Source organism: Phycodurus eques, chromosome 8 (assembly GCF_024500275.1).
Source record: "Phycodurus eques isolate BA_2022a chromosome 8, UOR_Pequ_1.1, whole genome shotgun sequence".
NCBI classification, from domain to species: domain Eukaryota; kingdom Metazoa; phylum Chordata; class Actinopteri; order Syngnathiformes; family Syngnathidae; genus Phycodurus; species Phycodurus eques.
In genome coordinates, this window is record NC_084532.1 from 27,199,293 (window position 1) to 27,219,838 (window position 20,546).

The 20,546-nt window shown below is 39.8% G+C and overlaps 1 protein-coding gene across 1 annotated transcript in view; it reads right to left on the reverse strand.

The window, feature by feature from the left end:
- notch2 (notch receptor 2) overlaps nucleotides 1-8,242 on the reverse strand; it is a 57,041-nt gene extending 48,799 nt beyond the window's left edge. Inside the window, exon 1 of the mRNA XM_061683159.1 lies at nucleotides 7,878-8,242. Within this exon, the coding sequence (XP_061539143.1) occupies nucleotides 7,878-7,950 (73 nt within the window). The 5' untranslated portion in view covers nucleotides 7,951-8,242. The remainder of the gene's footprint in view (nucleotides 1-7,877) is intronic.
- Between the last annotated feature and the right edge of the window lie 12,304 nt (nucleotides 8,243-20,546).

Sequence of the window (20,546 nt, forward strand, 5' to 3'; positions counted from 1 at the left end):
GAGTGCTATTTTTATCGTCACAAAACATACACAATTTTGTTTGTGTTTTTTTTGGTGGGGCTGCGACCGATTGTCATTTCCATTCATTTCAAAGGAGAAAGATGATTTGAGCTAGAGTGTTTTTAGTTCGGTGCACAGTTACGGAACGGATTAAATTCATAAGTCAAAGCACCACTGTGGCTACCCAGGGAGTATCAAAATACTTGTGTAAGTGATGGCGTGACACACTAATTAGGTGGCTGACGGTCCACTAGCATTTTGTAATTATGCGGAGGAGTTGGTAGAGCATATTGAGCGGGATATTAGCCATTGTGTGTTTTTTGAGTGAGAGGAAAAATTTGAAACAAAAACAAAAGAAAAATCAGACAGCAATTGTGAGAACAGAGGAAAGTATTTTCGGGACTTTCCCTCTGCTCACTCAGGCCCAACGTTTGTCTCTGGTTCGAAGCTGTTCCTAGGGAAGAGGATAAATAGAACCAGACTGTGTAACCTTGCTTCAATTATTGAAACTTGAAGTGTGGCTGTGTGTGAAACCATTTTTAAAATGTGTTCCAAAGTCTAACTAGTGCCCCAATAGTTTTTTCGAAGCAACTTAGTGGCATGACTTGTACTTACGACTTACTGAGTGCACCCTGCCTTTGCTGTCTCCAGGCTTACGGGCCCATTTGGCTGAGGAATGCAGCTTGCGGTAATTCCCTCTTAATTTTCTAACCCGTTGAACAGGGCAGACACAACGCTCTGTGTAATTCACTGGACCTTCACAAGTTCACAGCCATAGACACCGCCTCCTGCAGTCGCGCTTCTCTGCAGCGCTCACACCTTTCCTCGTTCCACATTTTGACTGGCACCTATTTAATGCGTGAGGATTAAAGGTGTCGAGAGCAAACTAGTTTAGCCGGCACTGGTGCGGCAAGGCAAAAAAAAACAAAAATGAAGACTGCCCCATAACTAAGATTTTTAATCATGTCTGTGATGTAAAACTTGACCTTTATCATTCAGGATCTGGTGTTCTAACAATCACCAGACAATATATAGCTTACAAACATCTGGAGCTGAGTCCCCCATATCAAACTGGGGTCCCCGGACCCCCAGGGGTCCGGCAGCTGTAGCTTGGGAGTCCATATGGGGACCAGCGTGCTTCAGAATCTAACTTAAAAATCATCAAAGAATAAAGCTATACTTTTGAAATTCATTTGTTAAAATATGACTTTCTTCCCTTATTAAACTTCAGATTTTAATATCATAATTTCGACTTTATTTTTGCAACATTATTCAACCAGGTAAGACGATTGAGAACAGATTCGCATTTGCAATGCCGACCTGACAGCAGAGTAAAACGAGGCAAAAGTAAACCAAATACAAATACACAAACAAACTGCACAGTGTGATATAATTACATCGTTACATAATACATTACATTACATCATGGTGCATGGTGAATAGAAGGCAAAACAAGCTAAAACCAGGTGGAGCAATGTACAGAATCCCTCACTCACTAACTTTTTAACACAATGATATTGGGATGAATGAGGTGAGTTTCATTATTTGTGGCAGCGTGTTCCTGTTGTTTGAGGCAGAAAATTGAAAACACGATGGAGCAAAAGTAGTGCGGACTATGGGAACGAAGAGGTTAATAAAAGTGCTGGACCGGAGAGTACGGGTGGTGGTATACATGGTGAGTAGACGTATTATCACGACAAAACACTGTCTTTGTTCCCGTTAAGATTTCAATTGTTTTTCTTGAAAAATTACATCTGTTTTCTCATAACATTACATGCTTTTGTCTACAAAATATACATTTGTTATTGCAATATTCTGACATTTTTTTCCTCAAATAGAGGCAACTTTTTGATTGTTTAATTAATTGATGTGGCTTAATTGTTATTAGGATTATGTGTGTCTGTGGGGGGGGGTCCTTGGAAAAATTTCCCCCCCGTAAGGGGTCCCTGGACCAAAAGGGTTTGAAGATCCGGCCGTAATTCATCCACTATACTCCAAACTATCTGCCAGTGCAACCCTTGGAATGCAAAAGACTGTGAAGTACTGCCCAAGACATTAAGAAGTCAGACGACTTCATGCCACATCAACAACAGAGCCAAAGGGCCGTGGGCAGAAGTGTGTGTGTGTGTGTGGGGGGGGCAGTAAATAATGCAGTGTTGTGAGTCGCTCAACAAATTGCTTTGTTTTCAGAGGGCAGGGCTGAGGCATTACACAAATAAACCACATTTCACACCAGACAGACGCACATTTTCGAGAATGCACTTTGGAGAACGCCTACACACTAGCGCCATTTGGTCTGTTTTAAATCAAATTCCAACTGTTTCCCCCCCCCCCCCCTGGTTTAGTCGTGAACACAGTAATGGGACTCAGGTCGAGACCAGAATCAACCAGCTTCAAATGAACCCCTGATCGGAACAAAGAGTGACCAAATGAATCGGGTTAGGGTCTATACAGTGGCGATCGTCAAATTGTGGTACGAGTACCCTCCCTCTAGTAGTAGGCAAAGGAATCACTGAATAAAATGTTCAAACAGTGCATAATGTTGCACTGACTTCAACTTTTTTTGAACATTTGTTAAGTATTGTTCATTTATATTTCACTTTTATGTACAATACATTTGCATTTTATCATTTGGAAATGCTTTGATGAGCGATACATTTTAATTGAATCATTACTAAGTCGTTTTTTTACATTTTCCTACATTTATGCGCAGTGGTAATGATCAATTACAATTTGTGAGATTATTGCCTTACCCAACAACATCCCTGGTTTGGCACTTTAGCGTTACCATGTAAAGGAGGATAATTTGCTTCTATTGCACTCTTGTGTTTGCTGTTGCCCTGTACCCTTTGTGCTGATAATTACAGAAGTTAGCAACAAAGACCAAGTTTACGTCATGTGTTCAAAAGCACTTTCTCTTTCACTACTTACTGATGAGAAAAGGTAGCGATCTTATGTGGATTTATTTTTATGCATTTTGGTTAACTTGTATTTCTTTACAAGACGGATTAAAACAAAACCATTCTATGTAAAATCAGCCAAGAAATTTCACCTCATCGATCATTGGATTTGAATGAAGAGCTTGAAAATGATACCAAAGTCATCTTGATAAGTGCTGTGGTTTCAAAGATATACATGTTTTAAATCGAGGGTTCGCTAATTAGCTGAAAGTCTCAGCCTATATATATTTCTAATAAAAAGGTTGAGCACAAACCTTTTCCTTTCTTTTTAGAAAGATAAAGATAAATCAAAGTAGAGCAGCCCAAGTCAGATTGGAGCAAAACAACGTGTTCTTGGTTTTTCATATTTTGCCTCATGTGTATTGTTGCTGAACACCTTTCTCATAAAGTGCCTCGGGGCTAAGTGTCGAGATGCGGAAAAGTCGAGAGTAGCAAATGTAGGTCAGGGCAGAAGCTATGATGCTTTTTTTCCGAGCTATGAGCCTATTTTCCACTGCCATTTAGTGACAGAAAAAAGCTCCATTCTGAGTACCTGCATTTGCCTTACTGTGTTACATAGTATGGCTTTTCTCAGAAACAAACAAAAAAAACTAATAATGAATCAAGTCTGGGAGATGAGATTCATTTCATGAACACTAGACAGATCTCAACTGTATTATTATTGTTATTCAATTAGCTCACGTCGATACCTTGAAAACTTGAGGTTTGGACAGAGGACATTTGGGAAAACAACATGCAGACATTTCACATTTGTGCTAGCAAATGCCTTCCAATAAAAATAAAAAAGAAAACACTTGCATCTAAGGTAGTAAATTATGCATTAAGTGTTTTATTATTGAGTTGATTTATCATGCGCTCATAAAAGTTCTACAGCGGCAGAACCAACAAAGCCTTTGACCCTCCCCTGTGATCTTTGGTGCCTTTATTAAGGGGGACCAGACCCCCAGTTTGGAAACCACTGCATTAGATATTACCTTATTACACAGACCTTTAAAGCAGGATATTTTAGATCTTGGGCACGATTATCAAGCGGCAGTAAGGAAAATGAATCTGATCAATAGGAACCATCCTGCTATTTATGGTCCATTTATAGCTGGAGCGTATGCATGTGTGTGTATGTTTGTGAGAAAGCGAGTGAGAAAGAGGGCTGGGGAGGTGGTGGAATGTCAAACACCAACAACATTCCACTGCTTCTCCTTGCACTGCCTGCAGCACTTTCACATTGTCTTCTCTCCTTTTGTTTGATTTCCAGTCACTGAGCATTCATAGTAGCGATGCATGTATCCAGCTGGAGCTAAATGAAATCGCTTGGGACTCGTTGAGGAGCTTTTGCAGCGGTGCATCGCTGTATCATTAGCGCTAACGACGCATGAAAATAGTCAAAACATAATCAGTTAGGAGGACACCAATTATGCTTCAGCTACAACTAGTACCCATTGTATTTCCCCGTGTGCTATTCTAGCTGACTACACTTTGGAAGGGTCACCTGGTCAATCATTTCGAAGTGCTGGGAAGTGTACAGAATTTTCAGGTAGCTTTACTTTACTTGAGTGTTTATTTTTCCCACAACTTTTCACTTTTACTCCCTGACCATGACCCAGTATAAGAGCCTGAGTCCGAGTATGATAACTGTGACCCAAAAAATACTCCGCCATCACTGTCTCACAATTATGGCTCTAAAATGGATTATTTTGAAATGTTTGGGTAACTAACTTTATTTTCATTGAAACATTTTTCTGAATACAGTAAAATCAAAAGTACGTCTTGATCACAGGGCATTGAGCAGTGAGGCAATGCCACGCCAGTTGTGAACAAAGCCTGCTAAGTGAAACACTCTGCCACCACAGTCTATAACATTCATAAAGCTTCCAAACAAGGGATCGGCAAAATAATTCTTTCATGGTTGAGAATTGTGTTTATTGTGCGGAACTAATTGTTGATCAATTGAAGCCACTGAGGTAAAATGGAGCACACCTACTCGGCTGAATAGTTGTTAATTCGCGCTTAACTAACATGAATCAGCGATGGGACGTTGAGCTCCAGCGTGATGGAAGATTCCAGTAGAGGTACGACAGCCAAAAGCAGGGTGGTAAACTTCTTCAGATAGCAAAGAAAGTTCCAGATCGCTATTGGCTGATCAGCTGCTAACGACTAGCTGCTCAACGTAAAACACAATAAGTGCCCAACAAAGGATGAGTCGTTTGGATATACAGTATGCACTTCCAAAAATTAGGGGATTTGTGTATCACTGAGTCAAAAACGTAAAAGGCTAATGAGAAAGTAGTAATTGTTTGCACTTTTTCAAAATCTAATCATCTGTAAGACATTTATTTTTAAGGGGAATGTTATAAAATGTGTTTGACCACAGTTTTTGCTTGCGCAGCTGCGTTGTTTCGGCGACAAGTCTTTCGGCTGAAAATCAAAAATGCATTTTTGGCCCATTTTTGACCGGAAATTTTCAGTGGCTGAATTTTTTGGCCATCCCTTAGACAATTATAAACATTTTTCCCAGGCGTCCGCTACTCGCGAATTTTCGCTTTTGGTGTCGTGGCTTGGTCGCTAACCATTGCGAATAGTGAGGATTCACTGTGTTACAGTGGTACTTTGATTTACAAGTGCACCAACGGGTTTTCCAAGTTATGAGCTGTTGTTCGGTCGATTTTTTTTTGCTTTGTGTTGTGAGCCATAATTTGGGGTAGAAGATAACTGTATCTTCAGATTAGATGTTAAACCAGTTAGTCGACTTTAGTACTCCGCATCGACGTTTAACACGAAGTCGACTGGATGCTAATCACGTGTTTTTGGCATCTCGTCTTGCAGTCAGAAAATTTACAGAGGACATATGACTTGCTCAAACACAAGATGAGACTGGCTGAGTCATCGAAGAGAAAAACATGCGCAGGGCTCCCACAAATGATAATTATCCTTATCGTAAACCATATTTGTAATCATTTGTTTTTTATGTTTCTTAGTCTGCCCATCGAAATGTGTCTTTCGGTGAAACCTGTCCCTAGTGCAAAAATGGTGGAGGAGGGCTGTACGGTGCTAAAAAAATATCAATGCCATCATCGATTAATCGACTTCAACTCGACTTTCATTACATTATAGCCGACTACAAAAAAAATCTGTTCAACCCTTACTTCAGATACGTTCAGATAAAGTGGACAGGCGCTTGGCTCTTCTTCTTCTGGCCACACAAACAACTTGAGTGAATCAACAGCACCTCTGTTGGTCACAAACAAGTAACGCAGTCCATTTTTGCCTCAATGTCGTCAAGAAACGGCTAATCAACATTCAAGTTCAACACAAAAGGCTCAATTCATAACAAGCAAAAGATCAATTATCACACCCACACCCCTACTTGGAAGACAACCAAACAAGAAATGACAGCTTCTTGTTTTCATGCACACAAATCACAGGCAAACACATGCAACAGTTTGTTTTGCCTTAGGACAGTCTTTGAGTAGAAAGAATTGTTAAATTATGTAGCAGCAGCTCAATGTGTCCATTTGAAGTGGTCGTTGTTCAACATCAGGCCATGCTTAACACGGCTGTTAGCCCTAATTGTCGGCGGTGGCAAAAGTACTCACCGTCTGTACTTAAGTAGAAGTACAGGTACTTGTGTAAAAGGTAACCAGCCGCTTTTGACAAAGACAGCAGTTAAAGTACTGATAGATGTTTCCAAATGTAGGAAGTAACAGTAAAGTACAGTGCAGTATTTGTACTTAAGTTACTTCCCACAACTGTGCTTAACACTGTTGTTAGTCCTAATAGGAATAATAATAATAGCAGGAACAGATACGGGTACCACTAGTGGCACACGAAAGAATCACTGAATTGAAATTGTTAGCCTAATAACATAGTTGCCTGAGTAATGTTTGAATGTCTTCAGAAAACAAGAAAAGAAAAAAAAAAAACAACAAATTAAAAAAAACAAGAGGAGTACAATTGCCTCAGTATAACCTTTGCAGCTTACCAGGAACTGGATGACTCAGAATCTGTGCAGACATAAAGGAAATACCATTTGTTTTGCAAGCATGTAGGTATTCTTTTAATCAATATTGTGACAGTTGAAAATAACTTATTATTAATATTCATTATAATAGCTATTAGGCTAACAAAATGTTAAAACGGTGCATAATGTTACAGTGGCTTCAACGTTTTCTTAATCTAGACAAGTACATTTATAGAGTACAGTTCGATTGTATTTATCTTTGACGTACAATACGTTTGCATTTAATCATTTCAAAATGTTTGTTTTCAAACATTTTGTAGGCACAATTTCTAATGAACTGTTATGAGCAACACATTTCAATTGAATAATTTTTGTATAACCTGCATTTAAGCAGTGTTAATGTTAAAACTGCATAATGTTACAGTGGCCAAAATATATATAAAATTTCTTTTTTAGGAATACAACCTCTGCCTGATTTTTAATTAACATTCGTATTTATTGAGGTGGTAACTGGTGTAAAGAGTTTGAGAACCACTTGATTAGACAACTTGAGCCTAATCGTAGAGGAAACTAAGTAAAATTGAGAAAATGTCGTGTGGCGTCTAATGACTTTACAAAAGGTGAGTAACTTCTAAACTTCTGGATGTCACCATAACACCGCAAAGTAGTTTAAATTTAGCCAGCTTCAATTTAAGACCCCCCAAAAAAAGCATGGGGGTCTGTTAATCCATCAGTAGTTTATTTGTTCAATATTTAAAGTGGTGAAAATGTGACTTAAATACCTGGTTAGTTCGAGGGGAAGGAGGAAAAAGAAAAATACGGAGTACCAGTGAACGCGCAGTGATGCTACGCGAGAGAAAAGCGCAGCGGGAGAGGTTTAAAAAAAAAAAAAAAAAATTTAAAAAAAAAAAAAAAAATGGACCATTTGTGACTTTATCTCCGTCGTAAGACACGACACTTACCCAGGGAGAGGTGAAGGAAAGCCAGGACGAAGACTAGCGACGTTCCCGAGGAGAAATCGGGTACCCTCTCCATGTTTTTCGTAGTAAAATCCACATAAGGTCGCGCGAGGCAAAAGTTGAGCTGCCTGCTTGCCTGCTTGCTTGCTTGCTTCCCCGGACGGTGACTTCTCAACTCAAAAAAAAAAAAAAAAAAAAAGTCCGGCTGGGAATTGACTCGCGCAGAATTAGCAAATGGAAAAAAATAAACTCAAATAAGGTCCATTAAAGCTTTTTGGTAGTTTCTTTACACGTACATAGCTCGTTTTTGCTCTTGGGTAGCTGTTAAAAGTCGCTGACTCGCTCAGGCACCGCGTCGCACCTCTCTACCTCTCATCGAGTGAAGACGTCGCAGCGGGTATCCTTCCGCCCTCCAAGTCAAAGTGGATCTAGTCACCGGCTTGGAAGATGGTTTTTTTAAAGCCACCCACGCTCATTCTCGACTATATCATTTAAATCTATAAAAAAATAATAAGAAATCAGAAACAGTCGCACGTTTGGCCGAGGGTGCAGTGAAAAAACGAATTTCAAGGCAAAAGTTTTCCCTCTCTCGATGTGTCGCCGCAGCGGAGGAATTTTTATTTTCTCATTTTTTGACTTGGCGGATGATTTCAAATTAACCCGTTCATTGAATCACACACACACACACACACACACGCACACACACACGCACACACACACGCACGCACACACACAAACTACATACTTTTGTTTCAAGAGAATATAAACATACATTTCCCCCCCAAAAACTTTACTATTCATCTTGGAACGTCAAACTGTGTGCAGGTTTAGGTGGAGGTGAGTGACAAATAAAAATATATTTTTTTTACCCATAGTAAGTGCAAAACAAATAATGTGATTAGTGAGACTTTTAGGGGAAATCACGAGTTGACTTTCAAACCACGAGCAACTGTAAAAAAAAAAAAAAAAAAAAAAATTTGAAATTCCTAATGGTTAGCAAGTCTGCCTCACAGTTTGGAGGTTCTGGATTTGAATCTGGGCATCTTTGCATGTTTGCCGGAGTACCCTGACCCTGCTTGTGTGGGTTTTCTCTGGGTGCTCAGGCTTCCTCCCGGATTCTATTAACACCTAAGGTTCATTAAACATTCCTTTCTTTTGCCAAAAGTCATCGTAGGTTGATTGAAGACTCTAAATCAGGGGTGTCAAACTCATTTTTGCCGCGGGCCACATTGTACAGACCGTTTACCGCAGAGGGCCGTTGTGATTGCAAAACCATATAAATGCTTAAAGGCCTCATCATATTATTACATATACACAACAAATTGATGGATAACTAGTTTTGAAATCTGAAGTCAAGGATAATAGTTTGTTCTCCTATTGTTCAAACAACTGGAAAATGCGTTTGGAGGCAAAAAATAATGATTATCGCACTACTCGTCACTTTAAAACGCATACGCTCCTTGAAGTCTCAGCGCCCTTTAGACAATGCTCATTGCACCGGACTATCGCAATATTAGTCATTCGAACTGCTCTAAGTGCGAGAGGATTCTGCATCTTTTTGCACAATTGCCAAAAAAAATAAATAATGGACCAGCATTACCAGATAACTAGCAACCCTTTACTGATCGGTGGCTGTTTTTTTTTGTCAATGTCTTTCTGTCTCCAAAAGTGTTCTGTAAATTGACTGTCTGTTGTCGTACTAGAGCGGCTCCAACTACCAGAGACAAATTCCTTGTGTGTTTTTGGACATACTTGGCAAATAAAGATGATTATGATTATGATTCTGATTCTGATTCTGATTCTGATTCTGATCTGGAAAAAAAAATTGTCTTTCAGCAAAAAAAAATATTTTAAAATAAACTGACAAACTATGCAATAATATACTAAAGCACTCAAATAGTGATGAGTAAAAAGAAAAAAAGTGAAATCTAATAATAATAATAATAATAATAATAATAATAATGTTAACCTGGAACCCAAAGAAATTCTGGATATTAAAAGCAAATCCTAAAATTAGGAGCTACTGCACATGCTTTTCATTGTACAGCAACGATGAAAAAAAATACAATAAATTTGTGATATGAGTTCTAAAATATATATATATATATATATATATATATATATAAACGTTATAATTCGGGATATAAACAACAACGAAAACTCCCAAAATGTGTTGATACATGCCCAAGTTTTCATTGCACAGCGACCAAGGCGACAATAAAACATGAGTGTCTACATTATTCTAGATGCTAGAGTTTAGATTATGCAAAACTGAGCCGGGTAAACTGTGCAAATGTGCGCATTGATGAAACCGTTTGCCACTGCCCAACCGTTCTCCTTCATCATCTCACTTCCACACATGAGCCACTGAGAACTAAAGTGGGTTTACCCCGTTTTTGTCATTTTGCAGGGGTGTGATTTACAATTTTATGGTAGCAGTAAAGTCTGGGGGATATATATTTGTATGGCAATGATTAGTTCTTCTGAATACTTGTTATTATAAAAATAAAATATGGTTCTCTGGAGATTTTTGCATTTTACCAAATATAATAATTTTTGTTTTGATGAGGTGTAGTATTTTATTTTTTTTTAAATAAAAAACTGGAGTACTGTTATCATCTTCAGTTTCATTGCCTGAAAGAAAACAAACAACCTCCAATGGGGGGGTCGGGGGGGGGGGGGGGAATGGTTAGTGCAATTGGAGGCTAAATCAAAACATCTGTAAAATCTATATCAACATTTCATGAAAGATGATGAATAACATTTATTTACTCTAACATGCAGATGCAATGGCACCTAAGGTAAAAAAAACAAAAACACTACTTACTCTCTGAGGCTTCTATGAATCTTTGAACTTCACTTTCTGGGATGTTGGCCCAGTGTCGTACTGATGAATCAGGAAAACTGGAATAATGGACTGCCCCCTGTATGTCAAAATTGGAACTAAACCTTGGTTGCGAGCAATATTCCACTGAAAGAGATTCGGTGACTCACATTTCTGCACTTAAGAATGACAAAAATGGAGCTGGCCCGATCTAGTTCTCAGTGGCTGACATCTGCATTGACACAATCTATTTCAACGGTCGCTAATCCCTTACTCATTATCCCTCATCAATGAGAATAATCCAGGTGTAAATCTGTGGCTCATCAAAAGGTCAAGCCCCCCCCCCCCCCCCCAGTCCCCATGTGTCATGCAGCCGATTGTTTGTCTTTACACTCCGTTAGCGAAACACTTGGCAGGTCTCCTGCTGCTCTGTCCTCCATTCAACCACAGGGAAAATAATCCTGATCAATCTGCTTTAACACAGAATTGTGTCTTTACTGTGTAGCTGTTTTATTATCGTCTCTCTTGAGACTGCTGTACTTGACATGATCAATAGGTCTTTATTAACGGGCGACGTACCAGAATCATCTAAAATGACTGTAATCAATCCTCTTCTTCAAGATACTAATCTCGAACCAGATGTCTTAGTTAATTACAGACCAATATCCAGGCTTCTTTTTCCGTCCAGGTTTCTCGAGAAAGTAGTTGCCAAACACTTACATGACTTTTTGCGAAGCAATTATTTATTTGATAACTTTCAATCCGGATTTAAACCCTATCATAGAACAGAAATAACACTTTTATTAATATTGTTTCTTGTTTTGTTGTTGTTTTTCTTGTTTTTGTACTAGTTCTGTTAGATCTTAGTGCGGTGTTTCACACAATTGACCACCATGCCATTGGCATTAGAGGAACTGTTTTAAATTGGTTAAAATCCTATTTGTCGGTTGGTTACAGTTTATATCAATTGGAAATAAAGAATCTGAGCGTGTAGAAGTTAGCCATGGCATCCCACAGGGATCCACGCTCGGACCAGCACTGTTCAGGCTTGGCATGCTATTATTATTTACTAAAATCATCATTCAAGCCATTAACCATTCTCTCAATCGCTCTGCCTTGGTCAAATGATATAAAAGGGTTTGTTTACAAGTGGTGCCATCAGAACTATTGCCTCCCGGAAGTACGTGTGACGTCATGGTGAGAAGGTCTAAAGTTTCGATGTGAAAGTGGCGGCATTAAGAGGTGAATTAAGTCAGGTTAGTCCCCACTGAAGCACCGAATGCTGCAGGTCATGTGACGGCTTGACGGTCCAATCTGCAGCACTGCTTTCTTAATGATGTCACTCCAGATGTGGCCTTGGGAAAGATGCGCTGAGAAAGGGCGTGGGTCGGCCTCGTGAGCAGCAAAACTGGGATTAGTCCCCGCCTGCCGTGGACGTTGATTAAAGACTTCCAAAGGAAAACAGATCCAAGTCTGATACTTCAAATCCAGTTGAAGCATATTTTAAGTATGAATTTGGCTTTGACAGGAAGTTTCACGAACAGTATTGGCCAAAGTATTTCCAAAATGTACTCTATTACATGTTACTAGTGACTGGAATTATAAATTATTTTGTTATATTATAATATTACTATTTCTGAATTGTGTTACTTTAACCCCAAACAAACAAAAACTGCTCTAGTATGATCTGACATTGAAATGTAGGACATTTCACTTTGAATATACATTGCATACATTGATGGCTTTAAAAAAAAACACAATGCAAATGTACAAAGGAGTCTAAGGACCACAATGAAAATAAACAAAAGAAAATTATTATGAGGATGAAGTAACAATCTTACCCAATTAAAGTAGTAAGTCTCCATTCATTCATTCATTCATCTTCCGTTCCGCTTAGCCTCACTAGGGTCGCGGGCGTGCTGGAGCCCATCCCAGCTATCTTCGGGCGAGAGGCGAGGTAAACCTTGAACTGGTCGCCAGTCAATCGCAGGGCACATGTAAACAAACAACCATTCGCACTCACATTCACACCAACGGGCAATTTAGAGGCTTCAATTAACCGACCCTAGGCTAGGTAGTAAATCTGAATCTTGAAAAATATGATGTAATTCTTGGAAGATTAACAATTTTCTTGAAAACGTACAACGAAGAAGCGTCTTTTTGGAACGTGGGATTCGATGCAAATCCCTAACCCCAGAACTGTCATGCTAACCATTACCACAGCTTGAAAATCAGAGGTCAACCAGTGTCCCATAACAGATTGTGTTTGACCACTGGATGCTTCCTGACTTCTTTGGTTTGTTTTGCACACACATTTTCTACAATTTTGAAGCCACACTCTCATCAAAGTTGAAGCTCTTCACGCTAATTCGGAGTGTATCGGTCAGGGCGACTCCAGCTGTCAGATGGCCGATTTATGCTGCATGTCGGGGGGTGCTTGTGGGAGGCAGATAGGAGTGACTGATTATGCCAGTGTGTGTGTGTGTGTGTGTGTGTGTGTGTGTGTGTGTACAAGCACAAAACCATAAACACGCCGTCTTCCATAGCCATGGGAAACCAAATAGGCACCTGTCATCCAGGAGGAACTGCATGTGCTGTATACATGACACATTTCTATAGTTAGTATTCACCTGATCATAAACAGATTCAGTATGACGCAGGCTTTCAGATTTCTGTACTCGCGGTCGAAAGACGATTTTTTTGTTGTTGTCGTCGACTACAATGTGATGAGAGTCAATTCGAAGTCGATTTAATGATGACATCATTGCTATTTTTGCAGCAGAGTACAGCTGTCCCCAACCAGTTTCATGTAAAGACGAGAGATTTTTTTTGTAGTTGATGCCAATCGGCTAATGTGATGAATGTGGATTCGAAGTCGATTAATTGATGACGTTGTTGATAGTTTTCAGTACAGTACAGTGGTCTCCAACTTTTTAAGCACCACGGACCGGTTTAATGTGAAGACTAGAGATTTTTTTCTAGTTGACGCTAATGTGATGAAAGTCGAGTCGATTAATCGATGACGTCATTGATATTTTTTTAGCAAAGTACTGCGGTCCCCAACCTTTTTTGCGCCACGGACCAGTTTCGTCGACGAAGATGGAGCTTCACTTTAATCCGCTGCCCTCATTTCGAGGTACCAGTACCGAGGTACCGGCGGCATAAATCCTTTAAGACTAGCGGCAATTGAAAGAGCCAAAGCTAGCGTGGCTAAACGCTAATCTCATCCACAACCATCTTATTTTTCTACTCTCAGACCCGCACAGACGTATGAGGACTGTGTCGCCCTAGTTGGCCGGACATGGGTTCGGCTGGACTTGAACTCCATTCTGGTGAGTTTTATTAGCGATTAGTCGACATCTAATCGCTAATAAAACTCTTAGCGATTAGTCGACATCAAACGTTGATGCGAAAACGAGTCGACTAATCGGTTCAACTCCTAGTTTGTACATCATACTTTATAGTTTGTGACTGCTTAAGTAAAATTATCAGGTATCTTTACTCAGGTGGAGTTTTTATTTTTATGACGTTTCTTTCTTGTGTTGTTGTTTTAAATTTCTACTCAAGAGTACAAGTACATTTGCCATCTCTGCTTGTTTTTTCTTTTTTTAAAGTGCACAGAAATGGACACGCATGCTCATGGACCTGGAGCAGATGGTGTGAGATTTCCACAGGCTGAGACGGAAGCATAAACGATCTAATCTCGCCCGTAGCCTGTAAGCAGATCCCGCGGCGACAGGAAACTACAGGGGGGGTATAATTAGGACTGATTATCACCTCCTGAAAACTGACCTGAAAATGCACGTTTCCGCGAGGGCTTCCCAGGCAAGCAGGGCATGCTAAACCATTGATAAGGGCTTTTTCCCTGATCAAGCTTTGAATTAAGCAAGAGACCAAGGAGCTGTGAAATAAAACTCACCAGAATGGAGTTCAAGTCCAGCCGAACCCAATATATATATATATATATATATATATATATATATATATATATATATATATATATATATAGCGAGAGAGAGAGAGAGAGAGAGAGAGAGAGAGAGAGAGAGAGAGAGAGAGAGAGCGTTAAAATTGTTAAAACAATTCAACTTCGGTGAGACTGCGTGTGAGTGTTGGGGCGTGAGCCGTGGTCGACAGCAGCCGTGTGAGTGTGCTTGCTGTGTTTTACAGTTAAAAGTGCGTCGGCGACTGTGGCTCTCCTTTCCCACATGCGAGGGCACTACAGAAAGCATGTGTACTGAACAAATCATGAAATAACAAAAACATGATACATACATACATTTTTGGTGCAGGAAAAGGTCAGGTGACCTATGGCGCTGACAGGTGTAGGGGAATGTGTGGTCGTGCGAGGATGGGACAATTCCTCTGTTACCTCACGCTTGCCAGCTATTTATACTACGCCACACTGTGGGAAAGTACACCGGCAGACAGCAAAGTTCATCCTCCGCCACCCACGTCACCATTCATGACATTTTTGCACTTCTTGCACGTGCCATTTGAGTTTTGAGCAAGACGACCCTGAGGCCACTCCTCGGAAACAGATTTGAGAAAACCCCCAGGCAGGATTTTCAACATACACATCCAAAATGTTCATTTGTGTGATCAGCCCAAACACTCGCCACCTTGCACAACAGAAATAAATACAAAGACTAGAAATAATCCGTAGTCTCAAAAACAAAAACAAAAAATCAAGTTCACGCCACAAGCACACACAATATATTGAGATGTGTTTTTCCTATCCGTACCCTCGATATAAATGTTTACACCCATAAATGTACCATTTTTATATTGCTTAAAAAAATCCTAAAAATCAGGATTCTAGTACAGTGATGCTTTAAAATACGCATTACCTGATTTACGAGATTTTCGAGCTACTCGTCCGATTTTTGTTTGCTTAGACTTGCGAGCAAAAACTAGGATACGAGTACATAGCTTTGTTTGCCTTTGCGTTTTGCTTAATGCCAAAAACAATGCAAAACGCCATAGATGGGCTAACAAATAGCATCTGTGTTGAAATGCTATAACCCATTAAGCAACAAATATTGGAACACAAACTGTGAAGCAACACATGTAGACACATAATAAAACAATAACTACAGGGATATATTCTTTATCCTCTGCGAAGAACGACTAATAATGCTGCGACTTGCCAAGGAGGTGAGACCTGCTCCATGTACATACAGCACAGTATATCCGTTTGGCTCTATTGTACTGTATTTGGCCAAGGTGCACACCAGAAGGAGCAGCACAGTGTCCATTAAAATTGAAGCCAAAAAATGTGGCAAAAACTGTTTACTTTCTTTACCTTCTATTTCATTGTTTGTTTTTATAACATACAATGTTTTAGAGCCCACGACCTGTACCACGTTATCCTCACTAGGATTAAGCGGTACAGAAAATGGATGGATGGATGGACAATGTTTTAGATCTGTCAATTGTGACTCCAGCTCCAGAGTCTTATTTGATTTGGGCCACTCTCCTGCCAGCGCGTTGTGTTTTTAGTGGTGGGAGCCCACAGGACTGATTTAACCTAAAGGAGACCTAAAGGTAACAGCGTGACCTCTGTCAGGTTGCAAACCACCATAACGAACGCACACACTGACACACATATTTGGCTTGAGCAAAGGCTCTCGGGGCGGGCAAGTCTAACCTTACCCTCAACCGCCCCCATTTCAAGTTGTTAACGGCAAAACATAAACAGGCAAAAACACTTACACGCACTATTTATGTCATACCTCGGGTGGACTGTGAGAGCATTTCAAGAGTGCATGTGAGTGGATCATTTTTAAGTTGCGTGTGAGAGCATTACGGTATATTATATGAGTCTTTCTGTAGTTTTGTGTGAGTGTTTCAGTGTTGTGCGTGAGAGCATTTCAACAGTGCATGTGAGTGAATGTTTTAGTTGTGAATGTGAGAGCATTACAGTATTTGTAACAGGTGCAATTGAGTCGCGATCGAATTATATGAGAGCGTTTCAGTAGTAAGGTTGATATCCTTTTATTAGTTTCTGTATCAGTTGTTTGTGTTAGAACATTTTAGTATTTTTATATGAGATCATGTTAGAATATACGACATGAGAGTGTTTCAGTAGTTCTGTGAGAATGTCTCAGTAGTGTGCTTGAGAATGTTTCAGTAGTTCATGGAAGTGTTTCAGTTGTGTGCATGTGAGAGCGATTCGGTAGTGAATGTGAGTGAAAAACAATTCTGTTGCATGTGTGAGAGCATTTCAGTACATTAAGAGAGCATTTCAATATGTTATAGGAGAGTGTTTCAGAGATGTGTGAATGTGTTTTCGTAGGGTGATTAAAAGTGTTTCAGTTGTGTGTGTGAGAACGTTTCAGTATATAATATGAAAGCATTTCAGTATATCACATGAGAGTTTTTCAGTAGTGTGTGTGTGAGAGAATGTTTCAGTAGTGTGGCTGAAAATGCTTTATTAGTTTGTGTGAGTGAGCATTTCAGGTGTGTGTGTGTGTGTGTGTGTGTTTCAGTGGTGCACGTGAGTGAATTAATTTTGTTGTTGTGTATGTGAGAGATTGTTTCATTATATTCTTGTAGAGCATTTCAGTAGTAAGTGTGAGTGCGTTTTCAGTTGTGGGTGAGAAAGGCAGGGAACATTTCTTTGTATAGAAAAATGAAATGAAAAAACAAGATTTAGAAAATACAAATAAAATAAATGCCTAAAAAGGTGTACTTTCTTGCCACCACTTCCCAAATAATAAATCATTCTAAAAGAAATGGAATAAAATAACAGGCAGTGCAAGTATGTTCGTGGTTGAGGTGGAAAGTGATGAAGTTGTGGTGAAGCCGGTGGCTGATGTTTACCAGATGGAGGCGACGCGGCGGGCGGGCAGGCGGGCAGGCGGGCAGGAGTGAAGAATGGACAATACAAACACTCCGGAACACGACTAAATCACATCATCTGGTGACAATTTTGTCAGCTATCTGAGAGCAGTCAGAGAGCTCTTGTTTCACACTCACTGTGAGACGTTTGTGTGCGCGTGTATAAGGTGATTACGAAGGGCCGTCAGCACTATAATTCAGGACTACCTCTCGCATTCACTAAAATAAGATTAAATAAAATAGAATACAATTAGCTATAAATAAATAAACAACATTTTAAAAAAAATTAAATAAAATATATAAAATGAGTACAAATAATGAATCACAAATCAATCAATCAATCAAATAAACAATCAATCAATAACAGCGATTCACAAAAAAAAAAAAGTGTGTCTCTTAGTCTGGCCACCACCTGTAAAATAAAATAAAATAAATGGAAAAAAGATAACACATAAATATCAATGAAATAAAGTAAAATAAATATGACTGTAAATAAACAAAATAAGCACAGTGCAACAGTTGTAAAAAAAAAAAAAAAATACAACAAATAAAATAGACATAAAATAAATGAATAAATACATAATAAAATACAATTATGTGTATTCTGGCCACCGCCTAAAGAATTAATGGGGAAATAATTATAAAATAAATAAAAAAGTCTGTGTTCTGACCAACAGCTCAAATGTATAACCTGCTAACACTAGGCCAGAAAATGTTGACAGAGTTAAGAGAAAAGCTGGGGAGATTTCTTTGTATGTAAAACATGTATACTGTATAATATAATATAACAAAATAGTCAAATTAAATGTGTTCTACCCCCACCCCCAAAATAATATCATAATTTCATGTCCTGTTGACGATTGCATACTGTATGTTAAAAAAATGTGCCAGGTGTAACTTTTTTGAAACATATTTCCCATCTGTCGAGGCTGTGGATTGGATGTGTGCCCACAACTGCATATGATTCTCATGAACTGTACCCTGAAGAACAGTTATACAGCACTTATGCAAACATGTCGCGATGGGAGAGAAAAAAAAAAAAGATCATTTACCTCAGTGATTTTATTACAGTTAAATCTCTGCTGCTTTTTGTACTGTATATTGTGGTGCAGCATTATGACAGCAAGGTGTGATGTGATGAACATGATGAGGAGATAAGGAGTACACAGAGTTTAGCGCAACCTTTCCAATGCCCTCCTGGCGTGAGAAGTTCCCTGTTCCCAGGACCCGGTGTGTACGTTTGGGGGGCAATAACTCACCGGGTCCCCTTCACTTCCTCTTTCAGGGCCCTGTGCTTTTTTATGATCCGCTCCTCTGCCGCACATCTGCCGTCCTCGCTGCTGCAATTGGACAACGCGGGAGCTGGAGAGACGAGGAGGAGGAGGAGGAGGAGGAGGAGGAGGAGGAGGAGGAAGAGGATGCAGCTGGGATGAGGTGGGAAGGGAGGGTATACACCTTACATGGACAGATAGGACTATGACCAGCAACAAGAATAGTTAGTAGCACTGTAAGTAGTCAAAATAAATGTTTGTTAGCACATTTTTGGAATGATTTGACCCCCTGCTGAATTTCTAACTGTGTTCACCTACAAAGCAATGAAGAATCTCCATTTTCATGGTTGCTTATTGATTATGGTAATCGCTAACCAGCTAGCTAGCTTTTTAAAAAAAAAAAAATTATTATTTTTTTAAACACATTACTCCTCGGCTTCTGTTCCTTATTTTTAGTATCTATGATCCTTCTTTGGCTCTTTGCTTGCGTCACTATTTTGAGATTCCCCATGACCCGTCAAAGGAAAAACAAGTGCGTGTTTCTGCAGGCACACGTGCAAATGTGGCGGCGACACAGCAGACAGTTCTCAGGAGTGTTTCCAACTCCCCTGTGGACCTCATCCCCACTGTTCCACATAGAGCAGTTGGCAACTGGAGGAGTTTTCTCCGGTTGGGCATGCTATACTTATTGCAGAGGTACGTGGAGAAGTAAAACGTGAAATCAATAAATAGTCATTCCGGCAGACAGCGAGCAAAGGAAAGTAATTTGATGACCACCGTCAGTGGTGGGCCGGCACCCAAGCGCCCTCTATTGACCAACCGCCACTGATCGACACTTTACATGACGTGGCCTCTTCGTTTCGACATTTCCCCCATGACCCTTCAAACACCAACCAGTGACTGTTTCTGTGGGAACCTCTGCAAATGTGGTGAACACTCAGACAGTTCTCGGTAAAGTTCCAATCTCTCCCTTGAACACTGTTCCCACCGTCCCATAAAAAAAAAAAAAAAATATATATATATATATATATATATATATATATATATATATATAAATAAGAACGAACGCCTTTGTGGCCCCTTTTTCACCGCCTGCGCTTCATGCGTGCGTTTGAACGAGGCGCTGTGTGTTTAGTGCGCTCGCCGTGTTGCTGACCCCCTGATCGCGGAAACTATTTTAATCCAATCAGCTTCCTTTTCACATGACTGTCACACTCGCGCCGTCGCCATGACGACGCGGCGAGAGGAAGGGAAAAGAAGACAAGAAAGGTCTGCCTTGTCCTCGCTCTAAATCACTGTGACTTTTAAACGCACACGCGCGTCCTATATGTTACTTGACTGTCACTTTCTTGGGTTGCGTTAGCGCCACTGAAGTCAATCAAATCAACGTTCCCCATTGAAATGTATGGAAATGTCATTAATCCGTTCCAGCCTCCCAAAAAAAAAAAACGTTTTTTGTTGTTTTATAAAGAAAAATAGTGAGTAACATCAAGAGCTCGAGTCGGCTCGGCCGGTTAGTCTGCGTGTGAGCGTCTGGGGTGAGTTGTGACCTACAGCAGTTCATTGCAAGTGTTCTAATTTTGCGTTTGTGTGTTTGACTGTTTTTGACATATATATTGTTTTTTTTCTCTCCACTCCATTTAAAAAAAAATCCCCAAGGAAATAATTAACATTTGTTCAAAAATGCAGTTAAAAATTTCAAGGCATAGAAAACATAAAAACTGGTTTGTGTGT